Source organism: Podarcis cretensis (assembly GCF_951804945.1).
Source record: "Podarcis cretensis genome assembly, chromosome: 5".
In the NCBI taxonomy this organism is placed as follows: Eukaryota; Metazoa; Chordata; class Lepidosauria; order Squamata; family Lacertidae; genus Podarcis; species Podarcis cretensis.
In genome coordinates this window covers 55,476,636-55,504,570 of record NC_137174.1, presented here as the reverse complement: position 1 = coordinate 55,504,570, position 27,935 = coordinate 55,476,636, and the positions used below count along the sequence as shown (strand labels likewise).

General features: G+C 40.5%; 1 protein-coding gene and 1 long non-coding RNA gene across 3 annotated transcripts in view; one reads left to right on the top strand and one right to left on the bottom strand.

The window, feature by feature from the left end:
• SORCS3 (sortilin related VPS10 domain containing receptor 3) overlaps positions 1 to 27,935 on the top strand; it is a 418,783-nt gene that overhangs the window by 338,591 nt on the left and 52,257 nt on the right. For both annotated transcript variants that reach the window (XR_013838924.1, XM_079976042.1), the window contains exons 12-14: positions 1,175 to 1,251; positions 1,375 to 1,466; positions 9,723 to 9,830. Coding sequence is in view for 1 of the 2 variants with exons in the window: in XM_079976042.1 (XP_079832168.1) it covers positions 1,175 to 1,251; positions 1,375 to 1,466; positions 9,723 to 9,830 (277 nt within the window). In the remaining variant the exon portion in view is untranslated. The remainder of the gene's footprint in view (positions 1 to 1,174; positions 1,252 to 1,374; positions 1,467 to 9,722; positions 9,831 to 27,935) is intronic.
• Positions 12,734 to 14,586, bottom strand: LOC307216158. Its single transcript, XR_013838959.1, has 3 exons — positions 14,379 to 14,586; positions 14,001 to 14,178; positions 12,734 to 12,752 (listed from the first exon to the last, which is right to left on the bottom strand). It is a non-coding gene; the product is annotated as an uncharacterized lncRNA (long non-coding RNA).

Genomic DNA, 27,935 nt, shown 5'->3' with positions numbered 1-27,935 from the left:
TTTAACACAAAATCAGGATGTGGCATGCAACAGCTGAGAAAGGAAATTGGGGTCTGAATTTCAACATTGCTGTTAGTTCCAGTGGCATAGCGGGGGGGGGGGGCGCGGGGGGGGCTGCACCGGGCGCAACATCTGGGGGTTAGGGTTAGGGGGCGCAAATCCATGGGTTAGGGGGCGCAAATTACTTGCCTTGCCCTGGGTGCTGACAACCCACGCTACGCCACTGGTTAGTTCTGTTATGTTAGCAAATTCCCGGGGAAAAGGAGGCAGCCTATGTTGTGCCTGGGTGTTGTGTGGCTCATAGATAGTTTTGTTGAGCGAGTGCAGAGATGGGGAACTGCCCCAAAGGAGCAGGATTACAGCCAGTGCCTCTCATATCCTCCCTGCCCATTTTAATGTTATGTCAGTTTTGCATTAGTTACTCCTCCGGCTCAGGGTTAGGGAACCTGTGACTCAATCTGCATTGCCAATTGTCAGGGATGGTGACAGCTGTAGTCCACAAGGTCTGCTGAGCCACAGGTTCCCCATTTGTTACCTAAGACATGGAAAAGTTCAGTGCAGAATCAGATACGCCATGAAGGGATATGGTAAACTTTGCTTCAGTTGAGTTAGGAGTGAGTTAGGAGGGATTCTGTTGGTTGTATTTGCTTCTTATTACCTTCCGAGTTTGTTTAAAAATATAGAGGTAAATGGAGGGGGAATCACTCTCCCTCATCCAATTCCTACAATTTCATGAAGTATTCAAGTTAAATGCAAATTAATGCAAATTAATTGGCTCAAGCATCAGATTGTTTTTAAAGGATTTAACGGGGTCCTGTTTGCATGCCTGCTACTTATGGCTGTATGTACAACCATAACAATTACATGTTGTTGTTGTTTTTAAAAAACAACCTTATTAAATGGAACACACTCTTTTATAATTTAATTCATTGCAAATAAACCTCAGCATGACTCAACATAAACACAAATCCACTGAGCCATGTTTTTCAGTTAGTTCATTCCATGTTTTATGGCTTTTCACTCACTCCTTCCACCTGCTCCACAGTGGTTTCCTATAATCTCTGGATTAAGGGCAGGGGAGTACTGCTTTCTGCAGTTGATTTGCTGAGGAAAAAGTGTGATTCCCCTCTAACCACACTGGAGCTTATTATATATGTGTCTGCTTGTATTTCAGGCAATGTGGGTCCAGAATTATCATACACAGATGTTGGCATGTTTGTTTCTTCAGATGGAGGAAACTCCTGGAGACAGGTAATTCCTATAGAGGTTTAAGGAACACCTGAATTTTATGCAAATATGTGTGTGTGTGTTTCTAGTTATTTCATAGGTCTTGGAAGGACTCTACAATTCATGCTATATCTTACATAATTGCAGATCTTTGAGGAAGAGTACAATGTGTGGTTCCTTGACTGGGGTGGAGCACTTGTAGCCATGAAACATACGTCAATGCCCATTGTCCATTTGTGGTAAGGATAATTTCGTTAACATCTTCCTTAACAGAGGAGGTTTTCTTCTAATAGCAGACTTTGAACTGACTCTTTCATGGTTCCTTCCACTGAATAACAATATCAGATGTTCTACCACTTGCTATAGCCCTTTCTTCAGAATATTTCTAAAAATAGAAAAATGATGGTGACTTGCTTAAAGGTACCTTAAAAAATTAACGGTTACTTATTAACACAGTTATTCCTTATATTTCTGATCTGAAAGGGTGAAAAGGCTGTTGAACAGCATTGAAAAATAATTGCATATTAAATAAATGACAATTTAAGCTAATTCCAGATAAGGAAGAGAAATTCCACAACCAGCACATTCTATTATTATTTGTTATTAATTTATTTGATTTACGCACTTCCTTTCAAGAGTTTCCCAGGGCGGCTTACAAAAAGTTAAAATTGCATTAAAACAGGTGTTCGTCCCTCTATGTTTAATGGAGATGATTTCCTGGCGGATGTGCACAGGATTGCAACCTTAACTGAGTGGCATTAGGGAAAAAAGCAAGAGTTAACAGACAATATGCAATAGAACAGCCACACATCCCATGTATATATCAACTATGCTATTGCTCTTTGAAAAATCCTCTTTTGCCACGGTGTATAGAATTTCTGTTGGTACTTACAATTATAACACTGCTCTCTGCAATATACATTGCACTGAGTTGTGCTTCTTCTAATGGACTGACCTGCTCCAGCTTCTGAAGCTGTTAATGGAGAAAATTGAAGGGAAAAGAGCTTTCAGGAACTGACATCTAAACACCCTGTGTGTGTTAATCAAAATAATCTTGCAGATGGACACTTGTGCCTCTCTGTACAAAATGAGGCATTATGGCTTTCATTCAAATAATAATACAGCTTTTTAGTAGTCACAATGTGGAGTTATTAATGAATAGTGTCCTTCAGCTTCTATCACTGATGGTGGGACTGGTGGTCTTGGGGCTTTGAAAGAAGACAATGAACTTTAAGCTGAAAGTTCAAACTTCATTTCTTCAAGCGTTTGGTTTCCCATTATGGCTAGAGATGCTGGAGAGAATTGATCTTTGCAAGTTCCTGTGCAAAATAACCTGATCAGCACCTCTCAGGTGAATGTGCAGATCAGAACTTCAATAGCCATCAGATTTTGTACTTCACTGAATGTTGCAATGCTGTGTTGGGGATGGGAAAAGTTAAATGCGTCAGCATACATATTTAACTACTTATTTTGAGGGGAAATGTACATTTGAATATGTATTTTTGCTGAAATGCATTATTTTGGGGTGGGGAGTCACACACAGAATCAAATTATGAAATTATGATGATGGGAAATGGGAAAGTGGTATGCAACAGATATAGACAAATTTGCCTATTCTTAATTATGGGGTCTTTTGCTAAAGTGAAGAATTGCAATTTATTAAGTGATAACCAAAACCACCAGATTAAATAAAATATTTGAAGTCACTTCCAATGATATGCTATAATACCATTTTAGCATATTTTCAGTAGGGTTGATCTAAAGGAGCGTGGGGTGGGTGTGCTCACTCCACCATAAAACTATTTCATTTTAGTGATCTTTGTTTTTTTTTTTTATAAATGTTTATTAAGATTTTTTAAATACAAATGCAAAAATAATCAACAATATAGCATATATCATAACATATTTTCAAAACCTCTTTGGACTCCCTCACATCTCCCACTCCCACTTACATCGTCTTAAATTTTAACCAGCAAATTATCATCTTATTTAAATTCTTAGATCCCATTCTTTTAAACATAATCTAATCGTTCTCCAAATGATTTATATTTTCCTCGATCTACTTATCATCCTAATTCCATCTAATTTAGTGGTGGTCAATTATTTATGATCTAGCATCCTTCTTAACATTCAACCAAATTACAATACTTTTTAAAATAAATCTTAAATTTCTTCCAGTCTTCTTCAACCTTCTCTTCTCCCAGGTCTCGGATTCTGCCAGTCATCTCGGCTAGTTCCATATAGTTTATCAGCTGCATCTGCCACTCTTCCAGTGTGGGTAGATCTTGGGTTTTCCAGTGCTTAGCGATAAGTATCCTTGCTGCTGTTGTTGCATACATAAAAAATGTTCGGTCCTTCTTTAACACCTTCTGGTCGACAATACCCAAAAGGAAGGCCTCTGGTTTCTTAGTGAAGGTATACTTAAATACCTTTTTCAGCTCATTATATATCATTTCCCAGAAAGCCTTCACTCTAGGGCAAGTCCACCAGAGGTGAAAGAATGTTCCTTCATTTTCTTTACATTTCCAACATTTGTTATCAGACAAATGGTATATTTTGGCAAGTTTAACTGGGGTCATGTACCATCTATATATCATTTTCATTACATTTTCCTTCAAAGCATTACATGCAGTGAAGTTCAACCCAATGGTTCACAACCTTTCCCAGTCCTCAAACATAATGTTGTGCCCAGTGTCCTGTGCCCACTTTATCATAGCCGATTTAACCATTTCATCTTGTGTATTCCATTTTAACAGCAGGTTGTACATTCTTGAAAGTATCTTAGTCTTAGGTTCTAACAGTTCTGTTTCCAATTTCGATTTCTCCACCCGGAACCCTAACTTTTTGTCATTTTTAAAAACTTCATTAACCTGAGCGTAATGTAACCAGTCTCGCACTTTGTCCTTAATTTTCTCCAAACTCTGCAATTTCCAATTGTCTCCATCTTTTTCTAATATTTCCCAATATTTTGGCCATTTGGCCTCCATATTGGGTCTTTTTCGGGCCTTAGCTTCCAGCGGTGAAAGCCACCTTGGAGTTTTATTTTCCAGTAAGTCTTTGTATTTTGTCCAGACATTAAACACTGCTTTTCTGACAATATGGTTCTTAAAGGCCTTATTGATCTTAACCTTGTCGTACCATAAATATGCATGCCAACCAAAAGCATTGTTAAAACCTTCCAGATCCAATACATCAGTGTCCTCGAGAAGTAGCCAATCTTTTAGCCAGCAGAAAGCTGCGGCCTCATAGTACAACTTTAGGTCTGGCAGGGCAAAGCCCCCTCTTTCTTTCGCATCAATTAATATCTTATACTTGATTCTTGGCTTTTTGCCCTGCCAGACAAACTTAGAAATATCTCTCTGCCACTTCCGGAAGCACTCCGTCTTGTCCACAATCTGTAATGTTTGAAACAAAAACAACATTTTTGGCAATACATTCATCTTGATAGCAGCAATTCGGCCTAACAAAGAAAGTTTCAGTTTTGTCCAACTATCTAAGTCTCTCTTAATTTCTGACCAACATTTTTCATAATTATCCTTGAAAAGACTCAGATTTTTTGCTGTTATGTTTACCCCTAGGTACTTTACTTTTTTAACCACAGTTAGTTCTGTCTCTCTCTGAAACCGTTCTGACTCTGTATCTGTCAAATTTTTCCCCAGCACTTTAGTTTTCTGTTTATTTAATTTGAATCCCGCCACCCGACCAAAGTCTTGAATCAATTGTAACACTCTTTTCGTGCTAGATTCTGGCTCCTGCAGAGTCAAAACTAGGTCATCTGCAAAAGCTTTAACATTTTAGTGATCTTTGGTGGAAGACAAGGATTAAAATGGTCAGCTCTTTTAAAGTGGTAGGCAGAACAGTTTTCACTGTGTTTTGCTAAGAGAAGGAGACTGATCACAATTTCACACTGAATCTTTCTTTCTAGAGGAGTGCTGCTCTTCCAATGAAAGCTTTCTGTTCTCTGAAATGTTGCCTTTCAATGTAAAAAAGATTTGCATTAGTCCTGTTTTCCAATGTTATAGACATTTTCTTAGCTCCAAAGAAACTAACTGAATAACCAGCAATTTGTTTATTTGTTTTATTTTATTTATGAGCTTTTAAGAGCCTGCTTTTAGATAGCTGAACAAGATATAGATGTTAATATAAAATCTATCCATCAATAAGTTGTCGTGCTGTACTGTCAAGCAGATTTAAATTTTCAGTTCCAAATCCAATTTTCAATTCATCTGTCTTTGGAATCTAAATGCATTGACTGACTTGTTGCTCACTAATCAGTTGATTAGAGGGAAGGGATCTGCATGGTGTTTTTTTATATAATGTATGCTGATGTTCAAGTATGTCATTAGAGGTTCCTGAGGATCCAATCTTTACAAATTCCTCTACATCATCACCTGATCCGGAACTCTCAGACAACTCTCAAAGATAATAGATCAGAACTTAGTTATCAATTAGATTTGGCTCTTCTCTGAATGCTGTGACCTAGTTCATGGTAATTTAAACATATCAACATGCACATTTTCATTTAACAGAAAATACACATTTAATAAATATTTGCGTTAATGAATAAGAACATAAGAAGAGCCCTGCTGGATCAGACAAATGGCCCATCTAGACCAGCATCCTGTTTTCACAGTGGCTGTCTTGCCAAATGCAAGGTGGTTCTTTTAAAATGAGATTCAGAGGCAATACAGACACAAGTGAGTGAGAAGATTAAAGATTTTATTCTAAACAGCAAGCAATATATACACGACCAAGCAAGCAATTTGATCTGCCACTTGGAAGCCCTCAAGAAGTGGCGAAGTGACTCCCCCAGGTAGCTTCAGTTTGCACGGCCCTGCAGCCATCAGTCCATGCACGAGCTTCTCCAAACTCGGCCCAGCACCATCTGATTTATAAATAGCTAACCGCCTGCATAGCTTGCCTGACTGCCTATGCCAGGCATAGGCAAACTTGGCCCTCCAGATGTTTTGGGACTACAACTCCCATCATCTATAGCTAACAGGACCAGTGGTCAGGGATGATGGGAACTGTAGTCCCAAAACAGCTGGAGGGCCGAGTTTGCCTATGCCTGGTCTATGTGCTACTAGCTACGTGCAGATTATTCATTAGCTATATCTCCCAATGGACTGCAAGAAGATCAAACCTATCCATTCTTAAGGAAATCAGCCCTGAGTGCTCACTGGAAGGACAGATCCTGAAGCTGAGACTCCAGTACTTTGGCCACCTCATGAGGAGAGAAGACTCCCTGGAAAAGACTCTAATGTTGGGAAAGATGGAGGGCACAAGGAGAAGGGGACGACAGAGATTGAGATTGGTTGGACAGTGTTCCTGAAGCTACGAACATGAGTTTGACCAAGCTGACTAAACGACTAAACAACAACAATATATCTCCCAATGCCTTACTTTCTTCAAACAATGTCCAATATCAAAAGAAGGTACCCAGCAATATTTCTTCCTTCCAGCAGATTAGGACCAGGAAATTAAAGGCTGTTCTTCAGCCATCAAAGAGCTTAGAGAAGGGGGAGTTAACCCGAGCAGGAATGATAACCAAGTTAGAGCACTATCTCCTCGAAATACAGATACCTTCTGGATAGATTGCCCATACAGTGACCAACCATATGGCTGTGGGAAACCTGCAAGGAGGAGCTAAGCAACAGAGTACTCTGCTCTCCTACAGTTTCCAGCAACTGGTATTTAGAAGCATTACTGCCTCCATCTGTGGAGGCAGAGCAAAGCCTCCATCACGGCTAGTAGCCATGAATAGAATTATCATTTGTCTAATCATCTTTTAAAGCCATCCAGGTGTCATCTTCGCCTTTGAGCCAGTGCCACTGACTGAGCTCAACCTCTTCAGCCCCGACTGGACCAGGCGAGCTGGAAAGCACTTCCAGAGACCTTCCACACAGGAAGCAGGTCTAAGTGCTGTGAACTCACAACTCAGAGCTGTGAGCACCAAACTCACTTCCAGTAGTCAGCAGAGCACAGCAGAGCATGAACCACACGAACGACAGCTTCTGTAGAATAACTTCCTTTATTCTCTACAGCTACTATACAAACTAACTACAGACTAAATGGAGACGTTGGACTGCACTGAGTGTTACAGCTGCATGAGCAGCGACCTTATCTATACACAGATAACACTCAGACTCCCCTTTGAAGTCAGGCTGGAGCGGAAGAAGTAATGAGCAAAATCCGCCCCCTCCTCTCTGAAACATCAGCAGATTCTTGCAATGGGAGGGGTGAAATATCCTCACCAGGTTGGTGACCTTCACTGCCTCCTGCAAAAGAGAGTTCCATAGTTTAACTATGCACCGGGTGACAAAGTACATTCTTTTTTTCTGTCCCGAATATTCAAACATTCAGCTTCACTGGATGTCTATGAGTTCTAGTGTTATGAGAGAAGGAGGGTATATATGTAGGAATGGGATGGAATGGTTATTAGAGGTGAAAAAAATATTTGAAAGAGACGGACCATATGTTAACAGGTTTGCCCAAGGCTTGATTCTATGAAACATCCTCCACCATCAAGACTTTAAGACTTTGACTTGGCTTTTCTGGGATTTACAGAAGGATAGTGTGGATTCCACAGAGGCTTCTGCTTTTTGAATCCAAAACTCAGTGAAGACAGTTCTGCAGGGGGAAAAGAAATCTCATATCAAATATAGCCACGAACTACAGTGGAATAAGCAGAGTAAAATCCTACCCATTGTAAATAAGGATCAAATTTTGTGTGGTAGTTCTGTGTGGTTCCTATCCAATTTATTTTTTTTAATCAAATGCAGCTTTGAAGGCTGTACTTGGGGTCATTTGTGTGAAGAGAGGGGTTTTTCCTCTCCTATTGTTTTCTCACCAAAAATCTCCCCCCCCCCCAGTGTGTGTGTGTTTGTGTGAGGAATGGGGTGGTGATATTGTAGCTGGATGAAAAGGGTCTATGAAGCCTTTGCCTTGTTCCTCCTTTCCAAATTGCCACCTCTGGGGCCACATTTAATTTGTAAAATAGTAAATAAAAATGTCAGAGAAAACCTTCAACATGACTGGCCATCACTTGTTGTTTGGTCCTACCGAAGGGACCAAGCTTAGTTCTTAGCCATTTTACATAAAAATACCTCACTTATGTATGCTCACCTGCAAACAGAGATATACATTTTTGTATAGTTAAGGTCAGCAGCTGCAGATGTATTCACTAGACAATTAAAATGTGTAGTTTGTTCTTCCTTGTGCTCCATTCCTCCAACTATAACTAGGATAATTTCTATGCTTAATTCTGGAATTGGAATATGCATGGTTTGCCTCAGGCTTCACCTACTCCAATTCAATTGCTTTCCCTCTTCTTTTACATTACTGGTGAGCTGACGTGCATTGATCAAACAGGAGAAAAGTAATATTGATACTATTGTGCATAAGAATGAATCAGGATTCTTTTTTGACATGTTTTTTGATGTGCATGTGTGCTCCTGTGCATATGTAAATAATCTTGATGCAATTATATTGACAGAAATAATCTTGATGCAATTGTGTTGACTGCTTTTTCGCAGTAGCTTCTTAACATACACAAGTGCACATCCACACTGGTAAAATTATATATACTGCCTTAACAAGTTTTCTAATCTCTGTCACTTTTGCATGTGCTCACTCATAAACTTATCTATATCTGTACTAAAAAAAATCCCCACTTTTAATATGTTCTTGAAAACATATTTTAAAGCTCATCTTATCTGAAAATGCGGATTTCTAAATTCATTTTTCTCTCCCCCCCCACACTTTTGTTCATGTTTCTTTAAAACAAAAAACAAGAACTCTCTCTGAATATTTGTTTGTAGATCACATTGTCCACAGAACCACAGATTAGTCCTGGAGGTGTGGATTAAGTCAGGTCATATCAGAAAGCAGAAGATTGGATTCCTCAAGCATTCCTAGTTCAGCGATGTTTGACAAGATAATTCAATGTGTTGTATTCCCAGAACACTTTATTTATTTATTTTTGCTTGAGTTTTCATATTTCAGTCCGCATACATTCTTACTCGCAGAGTTGTAATACATTCACACTATGTTTCTTTCCTTTTTGAATAACAGTTGAAGTTTTAACTTTGTACCTAACACAATGCATATTTAAATCAAGAACATAAAACCTCCCTTTGATTATTTTAAAAAAAACCATTTGCTCCTGCTACAAACTAATAGGCAATAGTTGCCTGCACTTGCTGAAGTGACGTCTTCTGTTGCAGGATCCAGTTTCTCCTGATTGGAGCTAAGCTGGTATTCAATTTGGGTAGCACCATCCCTCTTTGACTTTGATAACTGTTCATGGCACGTTATTTCTTCAAAGTGCCTCAAAGCACAGCATTAATTAATAACAAGTCAAGGCAGTGAAGATTGGCGCCTGTTTATAAATCCAGCTATTGTCACTCACCATCCTCAGAAGGTGCTTAATTACTTTGGAAATGGCTCCAGTGAAACCCTTTTATGTGCATTTATCTCCTCTCTCTCAATCCCAGGGTGAGTTTCGATGAAGGAAGGACCTGGAATAAATATGGCTTCACATCAAAACCTCTCTTTGTGGATGGGTCCCTCGTGGAGCCAGGCATAGAATCACAGATAATGACGTAAGTTGTGGAGTTAATCAAGGTGCCTTGGCAAGACAGTGGGTTTGTGCCTCTTTGGCTGGGTTCATTTCAGGGTGAGGCTGTCTGTATGCTGGCTCTTATGCTTCATTAATAATTGTATCCTCTCTGTCCCCAACCCCCAATGGCTTTGATAGTTGCACTTCTGTAGTACATTGTTTCCTTGGATGCCAGATCAAATGCATGCAATGCAGAAACAAGCTCCCCTTATTTACAGAACCGATCAAAGTCTAGGTCACCAGTTCTCTCTTATAAGCAGTGGCTAAACAATCTGATTTCTGTGGATATGCTTCTGATTTTCGTGCTCATGGTAAATGGGAGTTTTAGTTTATCTCATCCATCTCATTTGTGCCTTGAACTTTGATTTTCAGTGCACAGTTTGAGGCATTCCCCCCCCCATAAGCCCTTAATAGCTCCAGATGTTAAGCTCAACATTACCCTTACCCAGTGGCGTAGCGTGGGTTGTCAGCACCCGGGGCAAGGCAAGTAATTTGCGCCCCCTAACCCTAACCCTATCCCTAACCCTAACCCCCAGATGTTGCACCCGGTGCGGCCGGCACCCCCTGCACCCCCCACGCTACTCCACTGCCCTTACCTGTAGGGATAAGGAGAAATTCAATTCAGTTTGCATTTTAAGTTTGCAGTTCAACTTTGCATTCACACTTTCCAAAACAATACTGAAACCAAAACACAGCCAACCTCTGAAATTCAATTTCCTCTGAATTTTGAAATGCAGTTCTCCAGCCAAGTAATGTGTATAATCATGCATATTGGTATACTAGAGTGAAACATAAATGTATATATTAGTGAAAGGAACATACAAAGATGCATCATTTTAGGGGAAAGTGTTTTGCAAAAATTAGGTAATATTGCATAGATGATGTGTATATTAGGGGGAATTCACAATTAAAAGTTGATGATTTTTCCTGAGGGTCTTAAAAAAATAATCAAAAACCTATGTGGAAATGTTGAGAACTGAACGTAAGATTGGGGGAAAATGAGAAACCAAAATGGACAGATTTGCCCATTCCTATTCATACATACTCGCCTCTCGTCCGGACCTAAGAATATGTCTGAACAAGTTGTAGGACCTTTATTAGGCATTAGCTTTTTTATTAGTTTTATTAAATATAGTTTATTAAACTTATTCATCACTTCACATAGCCAAAAGGCATCCCAAAGAAAATTACAAGAAAAATAAAATACAATATTACATATCATTAAAACAAGGCAAATAAACAAAGTGTTCATCCATGATACTCATCTACATTGAGAATGAACACTAGAAACAGCTACTGATATTTAGACCATTTATATTGTCCAAATGCTAGGATTTGAAGTTTGATGTTTATCGTGTTTTTAATATTCTGTTGGGAGCCACCCAGAATGGCTGGGGAAACCCCTCCAGATGGGTGGGGTATAAATAATAAATTATTATTATTATTATTATTATTATTATTATTATTTATTGGCTTGGCATTGAAAAGATGACAGTCATTGGCAAGCAAACTTCCATGGGGATAGCATTCCCTGACTGGAGGGCAGCCATGGAAAAAGCCTATTCTCTTGTTACTCCCCTATAAATATCTCTTGGAGGGGTCACACAGAAAAGGGCATAGGATGTTGGTTCCAGGTTCTAGGGAGGCCCAGGTCCATATGCTGGATTGCTGCTGCAGCTGCCACATCTACTCCTTCAGAACTTCTCTGGTCAATTTAATGTAGAATTATTGCTGCTTTCAGACTCTAAAAGAGTCATTGACAAGAACAGTGGGGAGATCTCTTTACATTAACCTGCTTGGACTACCAATTTCCTTTTCAAAAACTGTATTCTAGTGCAACAAGGTGAAGAAACTCTATGTTAAAATAAGTACGCTGTAGAAGCATGCCGTTTCTAGTACTAAGCCAATCTTACTATAGGGGAAAGGATTCAGCCAGCATATTTGGTAAAGGCAAACAGCTTATTTTAAAGTGACAAGCCATTAAGCTTTATCTTGGTTTGGCTACTTCACACCTGAGAGAGTGCAATGTGCTTAGATTCCTTATTATGTTGTTAGCAGTGGCTTCTCAGTTTGTCCAGTGGATAATGATATGTCAGCAGGAGACAAAGCTACGGTTTCACAAAATGGTCTGTTTCTCTTCCTCTTTTTTTGTTTGTAGGTATGTCAGGATTTTATTTCCAAGGAAATGTGGCTGCACTGGAAATGTGAAAACAGTCGTTATCTATAGCAAAATTGCTGTGTGGGTGGGTGGATGAGTGTTAGATATGGCACCTGGAAAAGAAAAACACACCCCAGCTTCTGCTTTCATAAAAGTGATGTCAAGTGAAAGCCAGTGTTCTGGATGTGTGAGACAGAAGCAGGGGAGTATGGATAGCTATCAAAGGGAGCACTGAACAATCTACACTGGGTAGATTTATTCCATACACTCAGCATTTCCAGACAGCTGAAAACTTCCTAACCTGTCAGTTCATGTCAGTACAGTGGTACCTTGGGTTACGCACTTAATTCATTCCGGGGGTCTGTACTTAACCTGAAACTGTTCTTAACCTGAAGCACCACTTTAGCTAATGGGGCCTCCATTCTACAACTGAGAACTGGCACAAAATGGCCAAAAAGTTCCAATCCTTTGCAGCATGTTTAGCATTAATGTGCTTTTGGGGGTGTGGGGTGTGCACCCCCATTTCCATTTGCTTTGCAACCTCTTTTAAAGCCAAATACATGTACATAGATAATTAGCCTGTTGTGCTATTAATTGCTCAAGCAATTACCCGAGGATTTATCTTGATACCAAATTATGATGGGTTTCCCCATATTGATGTAGAATGAATTACTGGCTAACTCTGTTCCAAATGCTTGGCTTCCCAAGCTTCATGATGAAGATAATCTTATGAGATGTTTCTGTTCCCTAAAGATAAAGCATTTCAGGCTGCAAACATAACTCTGTCTCAAACGTGCTTTGATAAGAGACTACAAAGTGCGCAATTGAGCTAGTCTAGATTTCAGTTCACAGTTCAGTTTTCAGGGCTATATGAGGCTGGACAACAGTGCCTGGCTCACGATTCAGAGGCTTAGCTCTCCTCTTTTCATTTTATCATTGAACCTTGAACCACAGAGTCCAGCTCTGTCCTTGGGATAGGCCCTAAAGCACTAGGCAAGCGGACATAAGAACATGTTGCAGAGTGCAAGCCTTTTATTCTGCTATCAATGCCGTACCTGCTTTTGATCAGAATGGAAATGTCCCTTGTCAAGGCTGAGAGTCTGTCAGCCTTTCATGAACAAGAGTAAGCAAAGAAAAACACAAAAAACCCAGAATAATAAATTTAAAAAAAACAAAGAAGGAATGATATGCTTGGGGGAAATGCCATTAAAAATTAATGCTCAGTTCCCTCTCTCTTCTCGTTCAGAGCTATTTTTCATGTAACCAGGAATCCTTTTGAAGCAAATGTCACACAAAGCTGTTTGGAACATCGGAGACACATTTTGGAAGAAGGCCCCCCCCCCCCATTCTAAAGCCTTGATTTGTTGTTCAGCAAACTTGTATTTTGATATTCCATTAATGTCTCTTCCCATCTTTCTTTCCTTTTTTTGCAGGCGCAACCAACTGACTAATCTGTAAATCCGGCCTGAATAGAACACCCTTGTAATTATATGTTCAGCAGATTATGCCGCTAATTGCACTTGGCGTATTTGGTAGCTTGGAGATCACTCCTTGGCATGTCATTTGCTGTGTTTTCACACTCATGCCAACCCTTTAAGGAAAATGCCTCTTCCATTGTTAAGCAATTGAATGGCCATTTTCTAAACGGTTTCAGCACCTAGACAGAGATGGAATTAAGATCTTTGTTGTAGCTATTAAGATAAATTAGCATTCAGCATCTGGGTTTCTCCTGTCCATCTCATTTCCCTCACTTATTTTGAGAAGTCTCCATCACAGCTAGGTGGGAAATCTTTCTCAGTGCATTTGTAGGCACTCCACTGAGAGAAGAGAACAATGCACATCTCTCTCTCTCTCTCTCTCTCTCTCTCTCTCTCTCTCTCTCTCTCTCTCTCGCCCTCCCTCCCTCCCTCCCTCCCTCCCTCCCTCCCTCTCCTTCTCCGTGTGTGTGTGTGTGGGGGGGTCTGGGTCTGGCTGGCTTTTTATGACATTACTCACCATTGCAGTGTAATGGCTTCTATTTAATTGCTGCCTATGACCACCATTTTTGTGCTGGGATGTCCATGACACACTGTTGGGTGTAATTCTGACTATCAGTGGTTCACACTTGGTAGAGCAATCTTCTATTGCTGCTAGGACATTCATCTGTAACTTGTTTATGTTTTTCCTGGGATGTCTGAAAGATAGTGACAACAGTTTGGGGTGCTAATGTTATTTCCCCTAGTGGTCTTTGCAATATTCAGTCCCAGTCTTCACCAAGCAAAATGGCAGCCATTAAGCCTCATCCATTCAGTGGGATTTGGGACTGAGCTGTAAGGATGTGTGTGCCATATACATTAATTAGACAACAGTTATTCACTGTGTGCGAAGACTTACCTGGGGCTAAGCCCCACTGAATTCATTGGGACTTGAATAGACATAATTAAGATTCAGACAGGTGGATACTCCTGTTCTTCTGAAGAGCCCCAGAAGGTTACTGGCATTAATTTCATAAAGACTTGTCACTGGAAAAAACATGGTTCAGACTGTGGTTTGTAATGCAAAATGTGAGCACAACAGAATGGGAGAAAGACTTTTCTTTAGCAGAAAGACATCATAATAAAATTGACAACAGTTTACATCCATAATAGACACACATGAAAACTCCCATTTGCCTAGCATGCTAAAGCATTTCTGTCATACTTGAGCACAGGTATGTCACAAGTGGAGAAATTGAGTCGTCTCTCTCACTGATGCATCTTTCTGTTTCCCACATCCTTCCCTCTCACTGTGCTGTGAACTAGGGCAGCAGAGGAAGTATGTACTGTAATCAGGGAAGGATTTGTGTGACCGCAGAGGTGAAGCATCCCCTGTCTCACCATCTGCCGATGGGGAAAGGGTGCCCACCACTGCCATCTGGAATTGTTGAGGCAGCTCAATAGTCATTGCTTAGAGTCTGTTTACAGTCATACCTCGGGTTAAATGTGCTTCAGGTTGAGCACTTTCAGGTTACGCACCGCGGCAACCCGGAAGTAATGGAACACATTACTTCCGAGTTTCGCCACTTGCACATGCACAGTCAAAATGACATCACGCGCATGTGCGGAAGTGGCAAATCGCAACCTGTGCACGCGCAGACGTGGGTTGCATTTGCTTCTGGATGCGAACGGGGCTCCGGAACGGATCACGTTCGTATCCAGAGGTACCACTGTACTTCATGCTACTATTTTACCATCAGTTAATTTTCCCTTGTTTTGTTCTATGCAATAAACTAGCTGGATAAGTTTTTTTTTTTTAAATGCTGTAAATAAAGACTACAATGGGCAATTTAGAGATTGCTTTAGAAACATCTCCTGCTGTCCTCCAGATGCCTCTGAATAGGACTTGTTGAGAAAGAACGGTGGGAGACAGCTATTGCCTTTATGTCCTGCTTTTGAGCTTCCCAGAGACATCTAGTTATCCACCATGGGAATCAGGATGCTGGATGAGTCATGCCTTTGGGTGTATTCAGAAGAGCTCTCCTTATGCTTATATCATGGGCCTCCAATGATGGTGAAAACCAGTGTGTGTGAGGCTGATCCTTTCCTTATTTACTGTAGCCCTCATTGATTACTACATTATGACGACAATAGAATCTTTGCCAACAGATCACACATATCCATATATACAGATGACATATGTTCTGACATACATGATGTGCATGATGACTTCAGATGAATTTCTTCCCATGTTACTCTTTTAACCAGAAACCCTTTGTCATTCAGACAGTTCTAATGATCTAAGTGGATGAGGTAGAAGGCCACCCCACCTTTTCAGGTAGACCTTGTCTGGCCTAGCCACTCCACTTCCTTCTTTAAAATTCCTCCCTCATCAAGCACTGCCCAAATCAAATGATCAATTATCAATTCATCCAGTAATAATTTGGTGATAAATTTATCACATATGTGCATGTTTCCATTTGATGTGTACAGCTTTTACATGCTTAAGGAGTATCTGCAGTAGTCATTTCCCCCAAACCAGCTGTGGTTTGGCTTGGCATCTCATATGTACCAAGCCACTATGTCTCTTTCTCCTTCCCCACCATATGACTTCTGCTTTGGTAAAACTTGCTTGCCTGAGCAACCTTAAATCATCCTTAGTCTGATGCATGGCGATGGTGTGGCTTCTTGTGGCTGCTGTGTTCATAGGGAGAATTCTGCCTCAGTATGGGCAGATGGAGTCCTGGTCCTTTTTGCTCAATAATTCTAATTGTTATTATTTTGTGTGTGTGGTGGTGGTGGTGGTGAGTTTTTACATGATACCACAGAAGTTAGTTTGTTGACTGGCAGGAATCCATTAAAGACTAGCTTGTCTTCAATACCAGCTCACAACTTGTCCAGAATACATTAATTATTGTTTTATGTATAATTTACTTCTATGAATATTTTTTATGTTTCTCTCCATGCATCACTTTCCCCATAATTTTTAGCCTTATTTACTTTGCTGGAGTATATAGTCACTAAGTTGTACCCTCTACCCTCAAGATAACAATCTTGAGACCACTGTACAAATTTAATCAAATGATTGAAAGGCTTCTAAGTAGTTCTTCCAAGACTCTATTTATTGTTTAATGAAAGAATTATGGAGTGTTTGGTTAGAAGATCTTCCTTTAAGCTGTCATCTTTCATCTTTTATGTCTCCTTTATTTCCACCCTCTTCTCCATGTGCATTATCTTGCCAATGATTAGATAATTTAACTCTGGCTCCCCTTCTACTCTCTCTCATTCCCAATCCGTGTCTGCTTCAATTAGGTCCTGGTTCTTTGACTTACTTTCCTGCCATCCAATTTCTCTTTAACCAGTGACCTCCGTGAACGCTAATTCTATCTAAACCCTAATAAAAAACAATCAGGAGGTTACACAGCCCATTAGGCTGGCTTCAGAGCTGTAATTCATGTTTTATTCATGTCCCAGCTTTCACCCTCCAACGATAAAGGCAAGCCTACTAGCTAAAGCTGTGCGCGCATGCATGTTTATCTGTTGTTTACTGTATACAGCTGCTTTGTATTGAACCTGACCTGGAATCAACCTTGCAAGTATGGCATGGAGTACATCAAAGCAAATAGCGGGTAACTACTGAACTAGTGCTGTGTGGCACTGTGGGTTAAACCACAGAACCTAGGACTTGCCGATCAGAAGGTCGGTGGTTCGAATCCCTGTGACGGGGTGAGCTCCTGTTGCTCGGTCCCTGCTCCTGCCAACCTAGCAGTTCGAAAGCATGTCAAAGTGCAAGTAGATCAGTAGGTACTGCTCCGGCGGGAAGGTAAACGGCATTTCCGTGCGCTGCTCTGGTTCGCCACAAGTGGCTTAGTCATGCTGGCCACATGACCCAGAAGCTGTACGCCGGCTCCCTCGGCCAATAAAGCGAGATGAGCACCGCAGCCCCAGAGTCGGCCACGGTTAGACCTAATGGTCAGGGGTCCCTTTACCTTTGCCTTTACTGAACTAGCAGAGCACAGGGACAAGCAGAAAAGAACCCAAGTCACTTGTGTAAGTGCGGACACATCCACACTTCCACTTGACCCACACTTCCTAGACATGGGTGTGAGTAGTTTTTCCTTTGCACCACTTCTTTCCAGGGGAAAGTCCACTCTTTGGTGACACATCAGAACAAATGGCAATCCGGGGGGAAACCCCAATTGCCATTTGCTTCAACTGAGTGCTAAAGAGTGGTTTCCCCTGGGGATAAGCAGCAGGACCAGAGGAAGTGTGGATAAGCCTGTGTAGTGGTATATGAAGCATTGTGCAATAGTAGCTGCACATGTAGCTCAGTGCTCCTCTTTTCTGGGTTTAAATGGCTTTTCAGCAGGACTGGCTCTGCTTTAGTTGACTGTTTATGCTAGGTAACCTAGAAACCTAAAAATATTTTGTTTGGAACCTACTCAAACCCCCAGAGGGGAATGCTTCAGATCCCAAGTGAAGCCTTCCACCCCCCCACCCCCACCCCCCCCCCGTGAAGCTTTGTATGTCTTTCCATTTACTACAGTGAGGGGAAATCCATCACAGGATTTCCATTTCTTCTGTTTCAGAGGGTTGTGTTCCAGAGCTGAATTTTAGGGCATAGGGGAGGGACATGGGCTGGGATGGGGACAGGTTCAGGAGATTTGTGCAGGGGGAGTCTGATGTTTAGGGGGGTGTTTTTAACAGGACATCTTGTCCTCTCTGGTTACATTCAAGTTTTGATGATAAAGGATTAGAAGCATCCCAGAAATGCATTCTGTGAAATTCAAGGGGGTTAGATATCCATCAGCAAGATTTTCATTTCATGAGGCAAGTGTCAAGTGTTAATTCCCTAAAGATTAAGCATTAACTAAGCTCTGAACATCAGCATTTTATTTTGTCAGTCTTCCAGGTACACCTCTTTTCCAGACCTTGGATTATAATTTAATACCGTTTGTGACTGCCGTTGCTACTTGGTTGTGTAAATACTTAATAGTGGTATAATAGCAGAAAGTAACATGTACAGTTCAAAAGGAGAAAAAGGAGATAATGGGGATGGAGGCCCACCTGGTCCTAATGGACTAGGTAAACCCACCATATTAGTACTGCTGTTAATGTCTTAACAGCCAACTTAAGGTCCTCTTTAATAAATTCTAAATTATGTATATTTTGTGTAAGCATGTATAAGGCAGTGTTGTAAGATAAAATGTTTTAATTTTGGTTTATCCACTGAACTTTAGCAAGTGCTCTGCAGGCAGATGTGAATTAGCCCTTAGTGGTCCAAGTTATCTTTTCCTACCTCCTCCCCTGCAAAATTCCTACTATGTATGGGATAACACAGGGGCAGAGGGGCTCATCAACCTGAAAAAGTATCCCATCTAGGAGAACGAAAACTCTGATCCTAAACCTCTGCTGCCTTGCAGGATATCTTCTGGAGAAGAAAAGGCTAAGGAGTAAACCCTACATACATCTGGAGTGGAGTCCCTAAGACAGTTGGATGGCGCCTTGTACGCCTCCTTCCAGCAACTCCTGCAGCCAAGCTGGTGCCAAATGTATTGCTCTTCTTTCCCTTGGACCACATCAGCGAGGCCAAGAGGGGGTCTTGCTGTCTGGGCAGCCAGGACCTCCATCCAGGCTTGTGCCCTGAGGTGGTTACTTCAGTGCTGCAACCACAGCAGTTTGACTTCACTCATGGAACATACCCCATTTTCTTTTGAGACAGATGGGTGCCCACACAGGACACAAGAAATGAGAACTACTTCAGCATTTTAGTATTGGATTATGTGTCCTTTCTGCTTACCTCTGATAGTATTCCTCCATAGTTCACATTATAATTTATCTGCTCAGACTCCCCCCTCCCCCAGAGTGCAATAATGTCTCTGTTGGTCTTGTGGACTTGCAGAATACAGGCCAACTGTCTATTCGCACAGTTGCTCCTGGGCATCATCTCCTACAGCTTTGTCACCACCGTTGATTTAGAGGGGACATGAAGCGGCTCAAGTTGGAAGGGAGATAACTAGAACACAGATGGCGCTTGAGCTTGACTTGCTACAAAATGGACAGATTGCATCACAGAACATTTTTTTTTAAAAGATAATGCAGTGGCAGTAAGAAAGATATACTCTTCCTTTGTTGCTGTTGCTTCTCTGAATTGTATTCCAGGTGGTAAATGACCTAGTAAACTTGGACTGCCTCTACTTTGAGATTGAGCCATTTATTGCCTGCTGTGATTAGTCTGCTACTCTCTTTGCGGACTGAACCACACAAACTCAGTTCAATTTGGAGGACATGATTTCAAATATATTGTCAGAGTTTGATGCATTAGGGGCTGAGTCTTTCACTGTTTGTTCAGACTGGTTTTCAGTGGGGCTTGCCTGCCAAAGTAAAGGTGCATGGGAGAGGGGGATACCTGTGAGCTAGACCCATGCCTCTCTGGGTCCCTTGTTTGTTGGTTATCAAGGCCACAGTCAGAGACAAGTTGTCAGACAGTCTTAAATCTGCTGTTACTCGGGTCCCTGTTCAAAATTCTATGCTGGATTGCAGATTCCACCTAACTGTTCAGATCTTCCCTTTGTGAAAGAGGCTGTTGGACTGTAAGATTTCTTCCACTTCCTGAGATTGCTTAGAATCCCTTCATCTTCAACTGGTGATTAATGTAGGAAATGGCACCATAAATTACATTGTTAGGCCTTTCTTTGATAACACTGAACTTGAGAAGTTTGTGACTGATTATCACACCTGGGAGGCACTTATAGGACTACTGCAAAATGGTTCTGTTATTTCAGACTGAAAGATCACAGAGGTTGTTGAGATACAACCATTCACTGGTTCCCTGAGAGTACCCTAAATGTGCCAAAGGATTCCATCTTGAGGATGGTTATTAAATTTAGTAGTCACTTCAGAAAAACAGTACAAAATATTAAAATCACTATAACAATGCTAACAAGTGATCAGACACAAAGGTTTGATTAGAGGTTAGAAGTTCCATAGCAATATGCTGATGCAGGGGTAAATCAACTCCTCCTACAAGTACTTGATTCAGAGAAGACTGAAAAGGTGGCTTTTGTGACAATAAATTGGTGACATTGTAATAGCTGGTGCTGAACCTTCTCTGATCTTTCAGGATTGCAGCCTTGTTATTGGATGAACATCTGTTCCAGGACAAAATGAATGTCTCAAAGGAAATAGTTTTTTTCTTTTGTTGTTGTTTTTGCCAAATGTAGCTACCAAATATAGCCTGATTTTCACCAAGTGTACCTAATTGTGAATCAGACCTGATTGAAATTACTAAAAAGCTCTTCAATAAGTCAATTAAATTCAATGATCAACCCCCGTCCTCATTACCTTCTGGTATTTTATCACCAAGCATTGAATGACCAAGCAATCTATTTTCTTACGAACTTCTGATTTATCACATTAATTTTCATTGATGCTATAATTTTTTTAATGTTGGGAACTATTTTGGGAGACTGTATATCTGCAAAATAGTACAGTGGTACCTTGGGTTAAGAACTAAATTCATTCCGGAGGTATGTTCTTAACCTGAAACTGTTCTTAACCTTTATCAAAGAATTGTTATCAAGCACCAACAGGTCTATCATATACTGATCTCAACTCTCCAAGAGTTAGTCCTTATTTAGTGAAATCAGCACCATCCTTGCACAAGAAGAAGATATCCGCAGGCTTGGAGGAGCTCCAGCTTTGGGGGAGACTTTTAAGTGTGGAACCCGAAGGACAGCCCAATGAAGACTGAACCTACCCAGAGAAAGAGAGGATGAGAAGATGTGTGTCATTCACTCATGCTTAGATTACAGTGAGCTTGCCACTGTCCCACACTACTCTGATTCCATTGTGCTGACACTTCCAATTTCACTGGCAGCTTCTGGGGTGGTGGGGGTGGTGGCATTTGGTCACATTTATGGATTCTGTGTTGAAGTTTGAAGAAGGAGGTTCCAGTCATCAGAATGACTCTGAGGAAGCAATATAGTTTTGTTCTGGCTTCCCCAAATAAGCAAAACCAACTCTACTTTACATTTTCCCCTGAAGGCAAAATATTTTGGTCTGTCTGTAGAAGATAAACCATTTCTCTAACAGTTAGGCACCTATAGTGTCTTTTTTAATTTGACCTCAAAAGCAGCTGAGGAGATTTTGGTGCCCGTGGCAGAAAATCCAAACGCTGCTCATCATGTAATAATAAACTAAATAAATGACAATTTGCTGCCATTTAATATGAGTCCAAAATCTGCCGTCTGAGGCAAAGCTGGCTCGCTCAGCCTAATGGCAAGGCACACCTGCATGACCTATGCAAAGATTAATGTAAGGCTAACAGAAATTATAATTAGACATGAATATTTTATTATTTATTGGGGTGAATTTTTAACAAATACATAAACCTTGAGTCTTTCTACACTGCAATGAAGAAAGCAACTTAGAAATGCTGCATGCATTTTGTTTAAAATGTTTTGGGGAAGAAAACCCAACTCATTGTTTAAAACTGACATTTTGACATGAAGTTGTCCCCTCAAGAAAACATCCTATATAAACCATCACAAATAGCTCTGTATGCCAGCACCTTGTTTGGTCTGTGATTAATTAACCTTTATTCTTTATTTCCTTTAAAATGAAGCCTTCTCAGCAGAGAAATTTAAATAAAAGGAAAGAAAGGGCACATCTCTATTAATGCTAGATTATGGCAGAAGATAACACAACATGCTAAATAATTCCCAACAAAGTCCTCTGGTCAGATTTATATTACATTTGTAAGTTACTGTATTTTAAAAAATAATGAAAGATTTAATTATGGCATTGTTGCAACTGACCTTTTTAAAACGACTTCCTCATAAATCGGCAGATGATTTGCAGTGTTTCTCCAGGTTTATGGTTTTCTTTGGGGGGAAAGCTCACAAATTAATGGCATCCATCCTTGACTCATTTTTTATAAAAGGCTGAAAGTTTACACATTCTACTGAGGTGACTGAGACATTATTGCAATTTATTTGGGATGCTCATGGGGTTTAACCATTTATTTGAGGAATGTAAAGACTAGCAGCTCGTTGGGCTGTAAAATATTATTTTACCATCCAAAGTGGGGAATATTTGAAAGAAAGAAAGAACACATTCTGGAAGGTGACTTTGTCCAAATGCCATCTGGCTTCCATATTTATTGTTTCTCAATAGTTTCCAATCCAGTTCTGCTCAGCTGAGAAATCAAGTAGTGACTTTTCCTATTGACTTTCCAGACTACTGATTTGAAAACTTGGCTGTGTTCTTCCATCACTGACAAAACAGTACTTGCAAAGTTGGCACTGTAGTTCCTGGCCTAGCTGACTGTGGGCAGGATTCACCTAATAAACCCTGTCAGTGGAAGCTCTGCAAAAAGGTTTTCAGTTGTGCAATAGTTCTTTCTTCTTTCTCCTTCCCCCATACACGCCCCACATCATAGTTGGCACAGGGGGTTGGTAGAACCCCCAGAACAGCACACAGGGGGAGAAAGATGTTCTGTTTGGCAAACTGATATGTTTGAACAAATGGAGCATTTGTAAAAGCACAGCGTTGAATTCCACCCTGTACACACTGTCTTAATAAGTAACAAGTAAATGATTTTTTTTATTTAAAAAATCCCTGATTCTGATCAACTCAACATAGGATCTGTTTCCTAAGTCAATAAAACTGAGGAAGGATAATGACTGAGTGGCACACAAGTAACTTTGGAGCAAACATAAGATTTCAATGAAATCATAGGAAAATGTAATATGTTGCAGTTGTTGTATTTTTACTAATACCAGAACTAGCTCCAGAATTAATTTAGAACAATTAGGTCATGCAAAGTGATCAAATTCTGTTCCAGATTTGACCTCAGCTCCAGTAACATTGGGCTATCCCACCATTTACTTAATTTCTGGGAAGTTTGTGGTAATGGTGCTTCCAGCTCATGTGTGTGTATTAGCCAGTACAGTTGCCATATGTCTGGAGTTTCCTGGACATATTCAGAACACTGCAGTCAGCGCAGCAGTGTCTGGGCGAAAATCGGGATGTATGGCAGCCAGTGTTGGAAGTGCCATTTCCCCCATAAAAATAGCTCAAAACCAACTTTTTAAAAGTGATTCTGCCCAAGAAGTTCAACAACTTTGGGCAAAACTTTAAAAAGCTCAACAACTTTTCTGTCTAGATTTTCACTGTTTGAAATATGGCAACCCTACAGTACAGCCACATTAAAGACACACACTCTTTGTGTGAGCCTGGAGCTCTGCATGGCATCAATGACACCCAACCAAGCCATAACAAACAGCAGTGGCAGTATCAGCATCCCAGTAGCTACAGTGGTGGGCACTGTGCAAGATACTGCTCACAGTAGCCCAGGCAACCTGAAAGCAAAGAACAGCTTTACAGCAGCACCTATTCCTATTACAAGCTATCTGGAAGTGTCTAAAGAGCACATTCCACCTTATGCTGCATGCAGGAACTACAGGCCTTGAAGAGCTTCTCTTGTCTAAAAGGAAGCTCACTTCAATCTGTTAGACTCTCTCCTTCCCCAGTTGAGGATTTTTGAGGCTTAGAGTTGATGATGGCGGGACTGGCAGCGAAGCGTAAGCGATGGCAAGCAATTAATTGGGCTTTTTAAGTGCTCACACTGAATGCTTGAAAAGCCCAGTTAATGGTCATGGTGAGCCAGAGAGGGGTTCGCATATCCCGAGTTAACAATTTATAACAATATATTTGGTATACATGTGTTCATAGAATATTTTGATGGACACCAGCAAATCCTAGGCTGAAATGATAAGCTATATTTCCCCATTTAAATTAAGTAGAGCAGCATTAAACCTAAAGTGAAATACCTTGGGCCTCTCCTCTCCTGCCTTCCAAGCATTGGTGGTCATTACAGCAGGAAGAAGGTGGTGAAAGAGAAGTCATTTCCATGCTTATCTTTCCATTTCTACAGTGGAAGGGGAAATTGGTATATCATTCCTGCTGCTAATACTGAGTAAAGGCTTCCCGTTTCTTGATCAAATAGGACTTGGGGAGCAGGCCAAGAATTTTTATTTTCTTTTGACACTTCAAGAAACCCCCAAACTTTGTGCATCTCAGTGCAAATCCTGCAATGTAACTAAATTCTCAACTCAAAACATTTATAAAAAATTGTGTAATCTCAAATCAACATCGAAAAAATAATAAATAAACGATGGGCCCTTATTATAGGAAGCTGACCTAGAACTTTTTCTGCAACTAGGGGGAAAAATATCCTTTTGCAATTCCTGCTGCTTTAATTACATTTAGTATATTATTGTTTCTGTCTAAATTATAGTAATTAAATACACACATCTTCTTTGAAATCATTTAATTAAAGAGTAGCTAGTACTTTGCCATGTTTAGAATGCTAATGCATTTGCTTTCACTTGAACTTTTTCTATAGTTCATCTCTGCGGGATTATCAGTCCCTCTCCTTTTAAATTTCCCCAAAATACGTGTGAGGGCTGCTGGGGTTTACTTGATGAATTTGATAGTGGAAAAATGAAAGCTGTGTCTTTCAGTGTTGGATTATCATCAGTGCTTAATGCCGATAGTGGGGTGTCTGGCTTTTCTGTAAGCTTGTGTTTAATATGCCATGGCCCAGAAAATGTTAGGCTCCCACACTCCTGGATAGCTGATAAGTTAGTAAATGTGATAGACCAGATTGCTTTCACATCTGGCATAAAGCTATCAAAGAAACCAGTGGGACTGTATTGATGTGCACCAGCTGTGTGTGTGACCACTAAATGGAAACATGTACAAAGCATAAGATGCTAAATCAAGTGTGAACAAAGTTTTCAGCAGGGCTGTATGGTAGTATGTTATATAGCTTAAGCAAATAACAAGGAGAAAAGAGAAAAGTTCCGTCAGCACACTATTTTCTCATTTTGTCAGCTTGAATGAGTGGGTATAGCAGAAGGCAGAGTACCTTCAACCCCATCGTTCAGATTTACTGCACATATGCAGCTAGTAATTATGTAATTATGTACTGAGTGTGGTGGTCCTGGCATAACCATGCTACAATCAGCTGTGTTTCAGTCAATAGCAGGGGTGAATTTGTTCCAGCCCTATCTATTAGCTGAAGTAGACTCAATTGGAATTCCCTAAGGGGAAGGGAGAAGGACACCTGGGCCACAGATGACCAATCACAGAGGCGCTGACCTTGGGATGCTCTGACCCCCATTTGCCCTCTTTCTACAATCAGCTGTGTTTCAATCAAATCTTTTTATGTTCTAGTGGAACTGTTCCCTTTCCCTTTTTCTTCCTCATATCACAAAGAAAACTGGCAGGTGATTCTATAGCTCTCCACCCAGGAAAAAATGACAATTACAATAATCTGCGTTATTTTCTCAACCAACAAAGAAATATCACACAGCAAGGCTCTTTATTTGGGAACTCTCTGTTTGGCATAAATGTGGACATGGGTCATCAAAGCAGTGCTTTAACTTGGCTTCCTGATTCCTTCTCACCTGAGATTCTCAGGGTCCAGGAGAATAAGTTTGTTTCCACTAGTTAGTTATAACAGATTGAGTTGTTCCTCCAACTCCTCAACCCCTGGGAGAGATTGTCAGGCTTTGTTTATGTTTCTCGAAATGGTGACTAGTGTCTGTGTCCTCATCTGTTCTTGCAACCCACCCCTTTGAAATGGTGGCTCTAGCTGACTCTTCTGTGGTGAGAAAATAACTACCAACATGATGACTAACAATCAGTTTCCAGATTGAAAACAACCCCCCCCCCCAACAGCTAGACCAATGAACAAGGCCTTTTACCTTGATGCCTGGGGTTATTTAATTAAAAGATTTTTGTTGTAGCTTTGTTGTCCCATTATTTCAAAGACTTGAGCTTTTTTCAGGTCAGACTTTGAAAGCCACAGTGCCATGCAAGTGCTTTTGGTAGTAACCCTATGCATATTTACTGGGAATTAAGTTCTGAGAAGATAATCATAGGATTACATTTGCGTACCTTTGTTTACCAGTTCTTACTCACTCCATTCACTTAATGCTGCACATTTTTTGAGGTTCAACTTTACAGCCAAAGCCACCATTTCAGGGGTGAAGAAAGAAATGTTAGTGAACCAACTTTATCTTGAAGGCTTTTGCACATTTTTCATACCTGCTCACATGCATTGTTCCACATCTCCTGCTGCTATGGATGCCTTGTTTGTTTGTTTTTAAATTGAAGCAGCTTCTTCACTGCGTTATCTCAAACTATCAGGAATACTGCAGCAAACTCCATGATGAACTTCAGAAGCATGGAAAATACTTTTTAATTACAGTAGGCATTATAAGCTAGTGTTTGATTTTAGGATGGATTTTTATTAATTTAGACTCTGTATGGTTTACTTTTATGTGTACTGCTTAGAAATGCTTGTCAGCAAATGGTATATAAATGTCATACAAACATACATACATACATACATACATACATACTCCAAAAGTCAAGGACACCTTATGTAGACAAACCAGCAAAGTCCTCTTTACCAAACTTCCCCCAACCCATATTTCTCTCTCTCTGCTGCTTTTTCCTCATGCTCTCTCCATTCTCTCTCAGGCTTGCCTTTATCTGCCCATTGCTTCCACTCCATCTATCTAAGCACTCCTGTGTCACGTTCTTTGCTCAGAACCCTTTTTCACTCTGTTGTCCCCCTCCATCTCAATGCAATGCTGATTTGTTTTTATCTCCCTCTCTTCATTTCAGCACAGCAGCAATATTATCTCCACACACAAACCCCAGCTTTCCTCTCTGTTGGATGCTTCTGCCGTGCTGTGCTTGGCTCAGAGCAGAATGAGAACAGGAGGAAATCACACCCATGAGCTCTGAGGCCAAATTTCACAACAGTCTAAAGCATCCTGCAAAAGGATGCTAATGCTGCTCTAGCAGTCACACTCTATGGTTGATCCTCTGAGCTGACATATGCATCTTGACTGTTTACATGAATTCTCATGCCTTCGTGGTGGTGACTCAACTCTAGCAGGACTATACAAAATCACCAATGGAAGGTGCGGGAGAGGCCAGTGTTATCAAAAGCCACACTGAGTGGGTTGCCCATTTCTGCCCTGTTAAAATGATGGGAAGCTGTGTGAGATTAACTGGGCCAGTTATAAGACAGGGAATTGCATATGATCAAACTGTCTCTTAGAAATATACCAAATATACTATGTAGCTGGAGATTTTAAAGTAAGTTTTTTTTTAAAAAAAAGAAATAGAATAAATAAGAAAATAAGAGCTGACATGAGAGTCTCAGATGGAACTCAACAACATCACAGTTCCTGGTGGCTGCCTTAGCCAAATCTTCAATCACCAGGGAAGGCTCTGTGTTTAAGTTACCTATGGATTTCATCTCATCTCCTTTTCTAGAGAGGGCAGTCAATGTAATAGCTTTGGATTAATATAATCATGCTTGGGATTGGATTGAATAACAATGGTCTCACCTCCACTGGGAAAGTCTCACTCATCTCTTTTTTTCTAG